General features: G+C 43.5%; 1 protein-coding gene across 1 annotated transcript in view; it reads left to right on the top strand.

The window, feature by feature from the left end:
* The window catches only part of NID1 (nidogen 1), a gene marked incomplete at its 5' end in the record, with an annotated part of 85694 nt that extends 72562 nt beyond the window's left edge, over window positions 1-13132 (top strand). Inside the window, 5 exons of the mRNA XM_014523801.2 lie at window positions 1-56; window positions 2242-2399; window positions 4682-4805; window positions 9011-9123; window positions 10043-13132. The exon at window positions 1-56 is cut by the window's left edge and continues 107 nt beyond it. Of these exons, the coding sequence (XP_014379287.1) occupies window positions 1-56; window positions 2242-2399; window positions 4682-4805; window positions 9011-9123; window positions 10043-10164 (573 nt within the window). The remainder of the gene's footprint in view (window positions 57-2241; window positions 2400-4681; window positions 4806-9010; window positions 9124-10042) is intronic.
* Between the last annotated feature and the right edge of the window lie 716 nt (window positions 13133-13848).

The following is a 13848-nucleotide window of genomic DNA, read 5'->3' as shown; positions in this document are numbered from 1 at the left end:
CTGTTTGACAGTGATTTGGTGAACCCCAGAGCTATTGTAGCAGATGCTGTGAAGGGGTATGTAAATGTTTTATAATGTTAGAATGATGTTATAGCCAGGAAGACCCAGGATATATGTGTGGTGTCTCATTGGGCCAAGTGTATGGTTGGGATAGACACAGACAAGTTTTCAAATGCAATGCATTCTTCTTCATGTCTGAGGACAAAGCAGAGATGAAAGATTAAAAACAGTTTTCAGGACTGTGAAACTGGTGAAGAGGGAGATTCCCAGAGATAGCAGACGAAAGGCTAGCTAGATTAGTGGAAGATCAAGACCTTTCAAAAAGGAAGAGGGTTATTATCTTCTCTAGTATAAGCAAAGTCTGTCTGGAATCAGGCAGATTATAACCTGCCACAGTTCGACCTGGGTCGAATTTTACTACTGAACAGCTGTTGTCTGGTAGCTGCCTGTTTGTATACTTTTACCTGCCATAAGAGAGTAAACCTCAGCAACTTAGCCCTCAAAGAAAGTGAGGTAAACTACTGAGGTTTGGCTTTCATCTACCATGGATTAAGAGTGTGCTCAGGAGCAATAAGCACAGAGTAACTTCTGTAATAGTTGTATGCACATGTTCTATATGTTTGTGGAACTGGAGTCACATTTTTTAATGCAGTTCTATTCTGTGACTTATTTTTTTGCCAAATATCAAAAGAAAATTAATGTTAATCAAGAAAAAAGTATGTAATATTAAATTTAAATATCCTGCTAATGCAGGATGGGTTCTTATTCATATCTGTTCTTTTAAATGTTGTATCTTTTAATTTCTATTGTCAAAAAATAATTTTCCAATTATATGGCTATTACCTAGAAAAGGGTTTTTTATCCAAGTGCTTAATTTCTAATAAAACTGAATGAAAATGGCGAGCCACTAAAAATAGTGCTATGCAAAACACGTGCAGTTTTCTGCAAAGAACAATGACTTCTCAGCCAAGGCAGCAAGAATTTGATATGTTTATAAGTAAGAATTGGGGAATGAATCATGGATTTCTCACTAGAAGGAGAGTGAGTCTTTGGAAGGAACATCCTCTCTCCAGATGTTATTTGAACAAGATTTGTGATGAAATCAACAAGCCAGTGACAGTTAAATTATGCAGATGTTTAAGAATAAATAGTGCAACTAATTTTTCTCATTCACATAAAATGTGATAAGCTTTTCTCATCAAGTCGAGTGCCAAGGGTTTGGAACAGGCTCCCCACAGAGGTGGTACCCTGGTACCCAGAGTCACCCACCCTGGCGATCTTCAAAAAGCATCTTGACACCCACCTTGCTGCGGTCATATGACCCCAGCAGTCTTTCCTGCCCAAGTGCAGTGGGGCTGGACCCAGTGATCTTAAGGTCCCTTCCATCCCCGAACATCTATGAAACTGTAATTAACTATAAGGTGAGCTGAGCCCCCTCTCTGCTCCTCTCCCAGACTACCTAGAAGAATGGAGTTTGGGAGGTGGATAAATGTAAGTACACAAGGTGCATAGCAAAACATGTGCAATCAGAGAGACAGCTGTACAACTGGATTCACACATTCTTACGTATCTGTGCAGAGCATCATTGAAGTGCTTTATCAGGACTCCATGTGGGTGTAAAAGTCTGCCCATGTGACTCTGCTTACCAACGTAGATCCCCGACATAGTTTTCCTTACTATTCAACAAAGTGCTCCTTCAAGAAGACACATTAATTAGCAACTTCAGGGAACATATCCAAAGCAGCAAAATAGTGGGTGAAAAGCTGATTTAATGGTAGTCATTGCTATATGGTCTCATGAGAAGTCTTTTTTGAGGCAGCAGACAGTGGTTGGCAAGAAGTTGACTCTTCAAATATTCTTCCTGAATTCACGTGGATTTAACCGATAAACATGTAGCACATGTTCCTCCTCCTTAGTCAATGTAGAAATAGTAGGCTGGAGGACTCCATAAAGAAAACAGTAACTTGACTAACTTTGTATGGCTGACATGGAGGTTTTTATTTGGCATCTGACAAATCAACTCCTACACAATGCAGGGACATCATGTGTTTAAGGAGCTGCTGCATTTGATACAGCTTCTCTATATTTCAGGTATCTTGTATCAGAGCTACATATGCTTCTTCCTCCTATTTTAATTACTTCTCCTTGCTGCTTCTTGCTTCATTAAAGGATTTCCTCAGTTAAAAATAGTAATTTGGTTTTGGTCATTCAGTTTAACTTTCGCATTTCTTCCCCATCCAGAAATCTTTACTGGACAGATTGGAACAGAGATGCTCCAAAAATTGAAACCTCATACATGGATGGCACAAACAGAAGAATTCTTGTAAAGGATGATCTTGGATTACCAAATGGGCTGACATTTGACATTTACTCATCAATGCTGTGCTGGGCAGATGCAGGTAAAGAGAGATTCCCATAGTGCAAATTCAGAGCAGACTCAACACATTAACCCCTGCAGTGATGCAGTGACTCGTGAAGCATGCATGGAGTTCTTTGGACTTTGTTTTTCTCAGTCTTCAGAAATATACCTCAGAGTCATCCACTGTTTTTATTTATTATCTCTTGCTTGAATTCACTAAGAACATGTTTACGTGCTGTAGGATTCCCGTTCTGAAAGGAGAAAGCTCCAGGAAGGCTATAGATTTTCTTTTGGGTTTGCTGTAAACAAGCTAATTTTTAATCAGTATTTAACCCCTAGTTTTGGAATTTGGGTCTTGATGGATTATTAATGCTTCAGGCCAGAATAGGTAGAGATAGTACAGACCTCAGGTCAGAATCTTTCCTGATAACAAAGGCTGTTAAATTTCACCCACTTATTACTGCCAAACACCTGTTACTGGCTAACGCATATCTTCCAAAAAGTCTTCTAATTTTGATTTGAAGATGTCAGGAGAGAAGAATCTGCCACATCCCCTGGTAGTTTGTTCCAGTGGTCAGTCGCCTTCACTATTAAAAATGTCTGCCTTATTTCTGACTTCACCTCCAGATTGTAGTTGTTGCTATGACTTCTCTGCTAAAAAGCCCTTTAGTGCCCACAATTTTCTCTCCAAAACTCTAAATCAAATCACCTCTCAAGCCTCTTGGTTAGGTAAACAGATTGAGCCCTATAGGTCTCTCACTGAGGGGGATTTTCTCCAGTAGAACTCATTTTGGGGCTCTTTTCAGCACCCCTCTTCAATCTTTCATCAACTTTTATACTACATGGACACCAGAACACAACACAGTTTACCAGTGTTGCTTTCACAAGTGCCATGTAAACTGGTAAAAGTCACCTTCTACTCATCATTCCACTGCTTATACATCCAAAAATTACATTAGCCTTTTATTTTGCCAGAGCAATGTGCTGCTCATGTGAAGTTGCTGGTCTGTTAAGACCACAAATACTTTTCAGAGTTACTGCTTTCTAGCATGTAGTCTCCCATTTGGCCTATATTTCTTGCTCCTAGACTTATGGCCTTGAATGTGGCTGTGTTTAAATCCTATTTTGCCTTTTATTACTGCCTTTTATGACTACTGTGCCCTCTTCATTATTTGCCAAATATTTTTAGCAGTTCATTCATGCTTAAATTTATTTTAAATTTCTTCAATATTCATACAGTATTGAGTAGCATCTGGCATGATGCCATTCCTTAAAACACCATGCTGTCATCATCCCCAATCATCATCCCCCAGGATTCTCCATTTGCAATTTACTTATGAGATCAAATGTGTGTTTTACTGGTCAGATGTAATATTATTTTATTTTAGGAACATAGGACAGCAAAGGGCCTTCTGGACAATTTACTCCTGTCCTCCATATTTCCATTTTCCCAAAGCATCCTAAAAATAATCCAGCTCCAATCAAAAACACACCATGAGGTGCCACAGGTAAAATGCAGGGATAGCAATGGCAGATAAGTGATTACCCACCCTGTGGTGTGGCACCAATTCAAACACCTTACCAGAATCAAAGTATACCAAACTTGCAGTGTCATCAGAGAAAGGAATCATGTTAGTTTGCTTGAGATTCATGTCTATAAAACCACAATATTTGGCCTTAATTATATCAGGCTGTCCAACTGGCAGTCTGCCGCTAGTGTCATGGCTGCTTGGGGCTCTCCTACCCTCCCCTAGCTTCTGCTGTATACCCTTGCCCTAGTGGAAATGGGCAGCCTGGAGCAACCATGCAGCACAGTGCCACAAGGAAGCCTGTGAATCCCAGATGGCGATAAGTACTTTCCTGTGCCTGGAGTTGGGTTCCAAGTCCTTGAGAGGGACAGGGCCTGTGTCATACCCATCTCCTCAGCATTTTCTGTTGGCTGCTTTAGGAGGCTTCCTGCTCGGTGTGATAACATTTGTGGGTGCAGTTCTGAGACTCATACTTTCCCTATGCACTGCAGAGGGAGTCTCAACATGTAACTTGGAATTTTGCATTCCACTAAGTAAGTGGGTAAAAAGTTCTGTCTTGTAGCGCTCAGTGCTACAGCACCCAAGTCCTTTTGTGGACATAGCCTTTGGGCCCTGTCACAGGCAGAGATGTGACGTGGACAAGCTTTGGCTGGGCAGGGCAAAAGAGAGCACTGAGAAGCTATACTCAGTACATACTTGTTTTGTAAATGTCATTGCACAGCTCTCCCCCACCATATCCCCACAAAAGAACCATTTGTCACACACAAAGATTAAATTGTTTTACTTTATTCAGGCACCAAGAAGTTGGAATGTATGAACCCCAGTCAGCCTGGTCGACGAAAGGTCCTTGAAGGAATCCTGTACCCTTTCAGCATTACAAGCTATGGGAAGAATTTGTATTACACAGACTGGAGGAGGTAGGTTATCGGTTAAAGAAATTATGGAGTTGTATTTTGATCTTTTTCACTGTCTGGTAGAAACTGAAGTAAAATACATCTGTCCTTCTGGCAGCATATGTATTCTTTCTGGGAGGCTTCAATTATTCTTTCCTGGCAATCAGCTGAGGTAGGGCGTAGTGGATATTTCGAGCTGACCTAGCAATGTCCCTTGTTAACTGTTTTTTTTGGTTAGTAATTTGTCATGTAAGTCAAGGCTGTCCAACTGGCGGCCCATGGGCCACATGCAGCCCCTAAGGAGCTAACTTGTGGGTCCCTGGCTTCCAGTCTGTGCCCTGCCCCACTCATTGCTCTCCTTGTTGCTGCCTCCCAAAATTCCAGACTGCTTCCTCCATCAGCTTCCACTGCCCATGCTCACCTCTGGGGGAGGAGTGTGACAGCCCACAGGGCCAGTGGAGCCTGTGGCTTGGGGACTCAGGGTGACCCAGGAGCGCCAGTGCAGTATTGGGGGGAGGTCCCATGCAACTCTGTACACATGGGGTGGGAGTACTGGTTTGGTGCAGTGGGCACCTATTAGCTGGGTGGGCACCTATGAGGGTGGCCATCATAGAGGACAGTCCAGTTGTCCTCTGTCCTCTATTGATATGAAACCGGACACCTTTATGTCCTCTATTTTTCTCTTGAAGAAAAATAGAGGACATAAAGGCATCGGGTTTCATATCAATAGAGGACAGAGTAGCAGAAAACCGGAATGTCCTCTATGATGGCCACCCAAGCACCTATAGAAAGGGGATGTGATGTAGGTGCCCTGCAGTTCTTGGCCACTCCAAAGTTGGACATCTCTGGTCTCAGTAGATGCTTTTAACTCTGAGCACAGTGGAAAAAGAGGCAGGAGTGAATGTGTTTTCTGGATAGCAGCACTTGCTTTGATGTATAGAAATCATCAGTTACAGGTCTTTGTATATCAACATTCCACCAAAAAATACAAAATTAAAATGTAGCTTTCAATACATTAATGTTTGCTGAAGTCAAATTATTTAAACCTTTAACATAATTTAAAACTGTACCTGAAGATGCAAGTCAAATTCTGGACTAAATATTCCAAAAATAACTGCTTTTAATCCAAGAAAAAATGTGACTCAAGCTCTTTAGCTGAAGACTCTTCCACAAATAGTCCCATTGGTTTCAACGAGGCTGGTCAGCAATAAGAGCTTTTAATGCGAGTAAGAGATTGGAAGGTTTTGATCCAATATCTCTGAAAAATTACTCTAGAATGTCTTTTATAAATAACAAATAGAAAATGTCACGATTCTGTTAGTTTTTTGCTTCTAACCAGTAATAAGTTCACCCAAGTGGCTGAGTGCCTGCCTCTTTCCTTTTTGAATATCAGACTCCTCTTCAAATAGAGTATTTTCTATAACAATGGACCATGTCATTATGAGTGTGCCATGGATAATCCTCAGGGATTGAGAAGGCAAGAGGTGAAGCATAGTCTCTTCGGCTGTCCCTCGATATGAGGATGATGTTTGCGGGGAGGGGGGTTATTGGTGAGTTTTAAGATGACTGAAGAGTTTTTTCCACAGATGTAATAGGTGGTGCCAGGCAAAGCTGTTGGCCAGGATTTTGTGGATTTTCCTTCCTCCTCTGCTATTTCTTGGCTTCCTGAGCAAGACAGTTCTCTTCAAAGTGAGCTGTAGCTTGATGTTTGGTGCAGTGCCTTTGAGACCTGTTACCAGCCAGTATTTCCCAATTTGTAAAGTTAGTGCCACCCAAGTTATGCTTTCAGGGTGTCCTTGTAGTGCTTCTTTTGTCTTCCGCCAGTCTTCTTACCATGACTAAGTTGCAAGAAGAGGACTTGCTTCAGGAGACAAGTGTCAACCATCTGCACACAGTGGCCCAGCAGAGTCGGTGTTTTATGATCTTTGCCTCAATGCTGGCTATGTTAACTGAAGAGAAGATGCTGGCATTGGTACAGTGGTCTTCCCATCTAATCCGAAGGATCTTCCGGAGGCAATGCTGATGAAACCACTCCAGGCACTTAAGATGGCTTTGATATGTCACCCATGTTTCGTACCTGGTGGAAGAGTGTGGAGATAACCACTGAATTGTAGACCAGGATCTTAGTTTCCATCTGTAGATCTTGGTCAGTAGAGATATGGCAAAAGAGCTTTCTGAAGGATATGCTGGCACAGCAAATCCGATGTTTGATTTCTGCATCAAGACTGACCAACTGGGAGAGTTGGTTGCCAAGGTACAGGAAATGCTCAGTGTTTTCCAGGGGTTCCTTACCAATGGCAATATTTGGGGGAGGAGAGCAGCTTGTGCTGGGGCAGGCTGATGGAACACCTTTATTTTCCCAATGTTAAGGGAGAGCCCCAGACTATGATGGACACTAGGGGTATGCGAAGCTTTGGTAGCTGATTTGATTCAGAGAAAATTCGTCATATAAGCTTCCGTCTGCAGACTTTCTGTCCCTTTTCTGAGCTGTTTCTGCCTGAGCAAAAGAGGGGTGGCGACTGGCCCAGAAACAGGTGGGTGGGCAGAGATCTAGCTGGCACCGGGAAGGCCCCCTGCTACAGGCTACCATCCCTGCTGTTTTCATCCTGCTGTGCTTTAACACACACACAAAGTCACACATCACAAGTTTTACTTTCAAAAGCTTAAGGTGCAGTTTCCCAGAAACCCTTGCACCTATCTCCTTAAAACCTGGCATGCTTCATGGCCTCAGAAGGGGCTACCACGCCTGCTGTTTTCATCCCGCTGCTTAGCACACACACAGTCACACATGTCACAAGTTTTGCTTTCAGAAGCTTGAGGTGCAGTTTCCCAGAAACCCCTGCATCTATCTCCTTGAAACTTGGTAGGCTTCATGCCCTCAGAAGGGGCTACCAATCCTGCTGTTGTCATTTTTTGGCAGATTTGGATGAAAAAGTTATAGGTATTTCAGTGATTCCCCACTATAGTCTATTGCTGAATCACCAAATCTCTCCGAATCGGTGCTGAATCTTCTGAAGCCGATTCGGCCGAATTGATTCGGGACAGTGATCTGAATCTCTGAATTGAATCACTGTCCTCTGAATCAGCCGAATCCGAATTGAATGCTTCCCTATTCGCACAGGCTTAATAGGCACCTGAATAAAAGGTCAAGGCTAGATTATAGCTCGGTCTCAGTGTGCACGAGAATAACAGTCGTCAGCATACTGAAGGTTGGTGATGCCAGTCTTGGTAACTTTCATTTTGCTGTGAAGGTGCCACAGGTTGGAAAGCTGACTATCCATTCAATACTCAAACCCAATTCCAGGAGCAAGGAGGTCACAGATGAGAATCAAAATCACAGCAAGATAGATGGAGAAAAGAGTTGGGGTGATGATGCAGCCCTGCTTGACACCAGTATGGATGAAATGGGTCTATCTCTGATCCATTGCAAAGGACTGTGGCAGTCTTCCCATCATGAGTAGCCTGAGGATGCTGAGGAACTTCAGTGGACAACCAAACCTAGCCAGCACCTTCCATAAGGCTTCACAATTGATGGAGTCAAAGGCATTGGTTAGGTTAATGAATGAATAAATAGCTCCTGATGTTGCTCCCTACACTTCTCCTGGATCTGTCATGCAGAAATCATGTCAGTGGTACACCATGAGGTCTAAAGCCATGCTGGAGATCTGTATACTTCTCCTGGATCTGTCATGCAACAGAAGTCATGTCAGTTGTACCCCGTGATGGTCTAAAGCTACATTGGGATTCTGGAAGGACATCTTTGACAAGAGGGAGTAGGCGATTCAGAAGGATGTGAGTAAGAATCTTCCCGGCAACAGAGAGGAGGGCAATGCCTTAGTAGTTCCCACACACTGAGTTGTCCCCTTTCTTGAAGATGGTCACAACATTGGCATTCTTTAAGTCAGGTGGAGCTTCTTCATTAACCCATATTTTGATGAGAAGTTGGGGAACTTTTTGCGCTTGTGACTATCCTTCAAAGTAATAACAACAACAAATAAGACTACTGGAAGATCTCTCTGCTGCCCACAGTGTGGACTATGACATTTGGGTTGCCCTGCAGCACTGTGAAGCTGGCTAATCTTCTGCTATCTTTGTCAATATTATTGGTAGGCAGAGTATTAAAATGTAAATGGAATCTAGTGCTTCCTCTTCCAACGCTGTTCTTTTGAGGTCACTTAAGGAGAACGCCTTTGTTCATTGCTCCATTTTCTCCATTTTCATTGTTGCAGGGATGCTGTTGTAGCTGTGGATCGCACAGTTTCAAAAGAGAATGATAACTTCCAGCCCCACAAACGTTCCCGTCTCTATGGAATAACTACAGCCTTGGCTCAGTGCCCACCAGGTAACCACCCATCCCGTAACTCCTTTCATTTACTACCCAATGGTTCCCCAGTGGTGCCTGTACAGTATTTGCTGTTGGTCACCAGGAAGTAGGCAGGTCACACATTTTCCACCTGCTAAGTAACACTGAGAGAAGCTGAAAATGCACAGAGTATATTCCATGTAAGTCTTTGCTGAAGCTGCCATATGAATGTTATGGAGGTAGGAGATGAGGAAATAGCCTGTGGATATGAATCAAAAGACAGGTGGATACATGGAACAGTCTTTTAAAACCAGGTCCAGAGTACATAAATAGTTCATTCAAAAAGTAACCCTATTATTGCCTGGATGGCATGCCTCTTTCATCTTTAAGGGTAGTGCTTATGCCTTTATTTTTTCAACTCATAAGAATACAAGCATCTTCATCTTCCACCTGTCCTCGGTGGACTCCACTGTTGTGTAGAAAAGGAAAAGTTAAGGCAGCAGTAAGTGATAAGATGGGAAAAGTCATGCTCATCCTGTGGAATGGTTAAGCTTCTGAGTTATTGTACTACATAGTTTCATATCCCAAAAGCCCCCTGTGAAATTTGGAAATGTATGTAATTCCTTTCAAGGAAAAATCTCTCTCCTTTCCCCTTCTTCATACATAGCTTGAGCTACAGAATATAGAAGGAAAAATGAATATCTTTGAAACAACAATTTATGAAATCCTCCAACGCCTCACACCTTCCACTGGCTCCATCCCATGGCACCCATATCATTACTTGCTATCTGATGAGTATCGGACCCAGACACCCAGGATCTTCTGTATCTAAAACAAAAGAGCAAAGCAGCCATGCACCTAACTTTGTAGCTTACATTTCTTTGACTTTCCTGATTTAACATATTAACAGAATTGCTTTTAATGCCTTTTTTATATTTTACTTGCCCTTCTCTTGCAGGACATAGCTATTGCGAAGTGAATAATGGAGGCTGTACTCATCTATGCCTGACCACCCCAGCAGGCCGCTCTTGCCGCTGTCCTGACAACATTGTTGGAGTGGATTGTATAGAACAAAACTGAGAGCTAGCACACAGAATGTGTTAGAGCTGCAGTGTCCTGTTGGAAATGTACTGTAAATAGTTCACAGCTATCAACACAATGAAGACCCTTCATGATAAGTTCTCCATGCTGCTGACAGGGAGCAAGCCACAACACACACATGCATGTGCGTGCACACACATACATGCACACACTGTTTGGCGGCATTCAGCCAAGTGTGTAATGCCCAGTACTTTCTTCCTGTAGTTAAAGATGAAGTTGGGATCCAGCTGAACCTTAGCTGGCCGGACTGCAGGCCAGTAACTCCCAAGTGAATTTATTAGGTATAAGATTGTATGGGATTGTGTGGCATAAGATTGTATACATTCACACTGCTCATTCAGACCATTACTTTGGCTGTTCATTTTATTACAAAAAACCTTAATGAGTGTACTCTAGCATACAGTAGGCAGCATTCCCTCTAAGCTGTGCAGTGTGTGCGGCCACGCAGGCATGCCTGGCAGTGCAGCATGAGTGCACCTGTTTAGCCACATGCACCACACAGCTTAAAGGGGACACTGACAGCAGACTTCTCCACCAGCTCACATTGTCTCTTCATACTCTATGAGCTCTTCTATTAAAACAAGCTGTAGTGGGTGTTGTGCAACTTTCACTGGATTTTTTCCAGAAAGCCTTATTTTTTGTGTCTGGCTGACAGATAGCTTTTTAATATCCTCAGAGCTGAGAGTCTAAATACAAATCCCAACTCACATTACTCATCACAAATGAGTGTTGGTTAGTTGCTAGTTTATTTTTTTAAAGGGACACGTTTCCTTAGTAGTGTTTCATTTCTATTGTTTGTGATGCATATAAGCATAAAAAAGCAGGGCTTGAAGGGACCTTTGGAGGTCATCTAATCCAACCGCCTACCTGAGGCAGGATCATCGCTATCCAGACTATCCCATACAAATCCATTATCTAACCTACTACTAAAACTATGCAGGCAACCTGTCACACGACCACAAAGCATAGCACCTGAACCTGCCACAGGTAAAGCAGGGGGACAACAGTGGCCAATGTCCTGCTGCTGCAAAGGCTGTTGAAATCCAAGAGAAATCCAAGAAGGAATGCTACAGAGAAAGGCAAACCCCGACAATGTATCCATCTGACCATGGGGCAAAATTCCTTCCTGGCCCCAACTGTAGTAATCAGTCTGGCCCTGAGCAAAGAGACAAGATTTTCTAGCCAGGAACCTCTGGGTTTTGTTGTGGGCAGAAGCATTGGCATGCCCCAGTCAAAATCCCCAGCCTGGGCTGTAGCCAACACCCAGTGCTTCTGAGGAAGACAAAAAAAAGCCCCCTGACATGTATAGCAAAAGGAGAGTGGGGAAACATCCTTCCTAGCCCCATGTGGTAACCAGCAAAGCCGCAAAGCATAGGAAATAGCCATAGTAGAGCATAGATGTAGCATCCCTGAGCAATGCTTATCCAATCCTTTCTTGAACACCTCCAGCGATGGAGAGTCCACAGCATCCCTGGACAGTCTGTTCCACTGCCTTACCGTTCTAACAGTGAAGAAGTTCTTCCTGATATCTTTTCTAAACCTACTTTGCTGCAATTTCCAGCCATTGGTCCTCATCCTGTTCTCTACAGCTAGAAAGAAAGGGCATTCTCCCTCATCTTTCTGTTAGCCTTTCAGATATTTGGAGATTGTTATCATGTTAAGAGCTTTTTCTGCAAGCTCAAGATGCTTATTTCCTTCAGCTTCTCCTCATATGACTTGCCTTCCAAGCTCTTCATCATTTTTGTCATCCACTGCTGGACCCTCTCTAACTTCTCCATTTTTTTAAATGTGGCTCCAAAAAACTGAACCCAATACTCTTCTTTAAGCTCAAAATGATATGTTCGTTTTATCCTATCATTTTCTGTCCTATTTGGCAAACTTGGTTATGGGAGGGTGGGGTTCTTTCACAGACTATGAGCAACCACAGCCATTGAGTATTTTATTGTCAGAAGTGTTGCCTCTGTCTCAGGGCTTCAAAATGAATAAAGAGTTTGCCCATTTCAGGTGCCATTTAAAACAAGAGCAAACCATCTGCACTGGAAACTGACACACAAGGTGGAGTGTGTCTTCATTGACAGAATTTGTGTGAAACAGGCAGGGGAGTCCTGCACCATCCCTCCATAAGAAATTACACATTCTTATATGAAAGCACAGTTCTGAAAAGTCCATACTGTAGCAGTGGGGTTATAATGTTGTTGTAGCCCTGATGGCCTAGGAAATGTTAGAGAGGTGAGCATTTTGGGGCAATATCTTTTATTTGGACCACCAGTATGGTTGGGATAGGGGTAGACAAGCTTCTGAGTGCAATGTACCTTTCCTCAGGACAGACCTGAGAAAGGGCAGTTTGTGCCCAAAAGGTTGTCAAACCTCTCTCCCAGCTACATAATTGGTCCAATAAAAGATCATTTGCCTCTTGTAATGTAGCAGCACGTTTCTGGGGATGTGATTTCATATCTGTGCCTTCTGCTGGCAAGGTAGCTCATCTGCAGCAGCAAAACAAAGCAGGATTGTGGAGGTCTTTGATAAAAGCAGCTACCTTTTAATAACTCCTGATCACAGCAGTAAGTTATAATACCTACCCCACAGCAGCTAACATCCGCAGGCCATTCTCCTCCAGATTTAAACAGTGTTAAAGCAGAGCCAATTTTGAGCCTAAGCTATGTGACAATTTCCTCTTTTACTGATATATTTATCATAAAAATACCAAACTCTATATAGAATGTTTTAAAGTTCTTTGTATAACTCTTTATAACTTTTGTAATTCATTTTATATCTACACTTAATCAGGTACATTTTTAAACTGTAAATACCAAAAAAATGTGCTGATATGAAGGTGCTTAATACCTGTTCCTCCAGAATTATTCAAATATCAGGTGGTGCTTTAAAGTTTACACTCTGTACAGCTATCTGTAGTACAGCCAATAAAGATTTTTTTTTTGTAAAAAAAGAAGGAAAAAAAAAGGTCTCACCTGCAAGGAGTGGGGGTGGGGGGGGAAGTGGTATCTTGTGCCTGTAAGTTATCTTCTTGCAAATGTTACCTGTTTTTCCCCTATCCCGGTTATGTCAGTCCTTTTAATCCAGGGGTGGGCAAAATATGACCCATGGGGATATCTGACATGCCAAGGCATCTGGCCCATGGTAGATCCCTTGGTCCTGCCTAGCCCAGATGCACGGGGTAGCCCAGGCTGTGGTGCATAGGACCATTCCCACTGCCCACAGGTGCACAACGAGGCTGCAGCAATGCAACAGCCAGACTGCTTCTCAGCAGCCCGTCACAGCAGCTCACTGCCCAGCTCCCACTGCTGGCGTCACCACTGTTGCCAGCCCCAGCCCCACTGCCTGGGCTCCCTGACCCATCTGCCCCACATGCACAGCCAGAGGCTCCAGGTAGAGTGGGTGAGTGTGGTCACTGGGGAGACTGGCCCAGGACCCGCACAGGCAGGGCATGCTTGGCCAGGCAGATGGGATGGGGTCGTGGGTGGGCAGGGAGCAGCATCAGCGAGTGGCATGGTTGGGTGGCACAAAGGCTGAGGCCCAGATTGCAGAGTGGTGTCAGCGCTGGACAAGGCCCAGTGTCAGAGCCATGCTCTTCTGCCTGCATGTCCGCAAGAGCAGCGTTGCTTCCATGGGCAGGGGCATGCCGGGTCTGCCCTGGGCCCCAGC

The sequence above is a fragment of the Alligator sinensis genome, unplaced genomic scaffold, assembly GCF_000455745.1.
Source record: "Alligator sinensis unplaced genomic scaffold, ASM45574v1 scaffold93_2, whole genome shotgun sequence".
In the NCBI taxonomy this organism is placed as follows: domain Eukaryota; kingdom Metazoa; phylum Chordata; order Crocodylia; family Alligatoridae; genus Alligator; species Alligator sinensis.
Note: the sequence above shows the minus strand (reverse complement) of the source record. Positions and strands in the feature narration are given on the sequence as shown.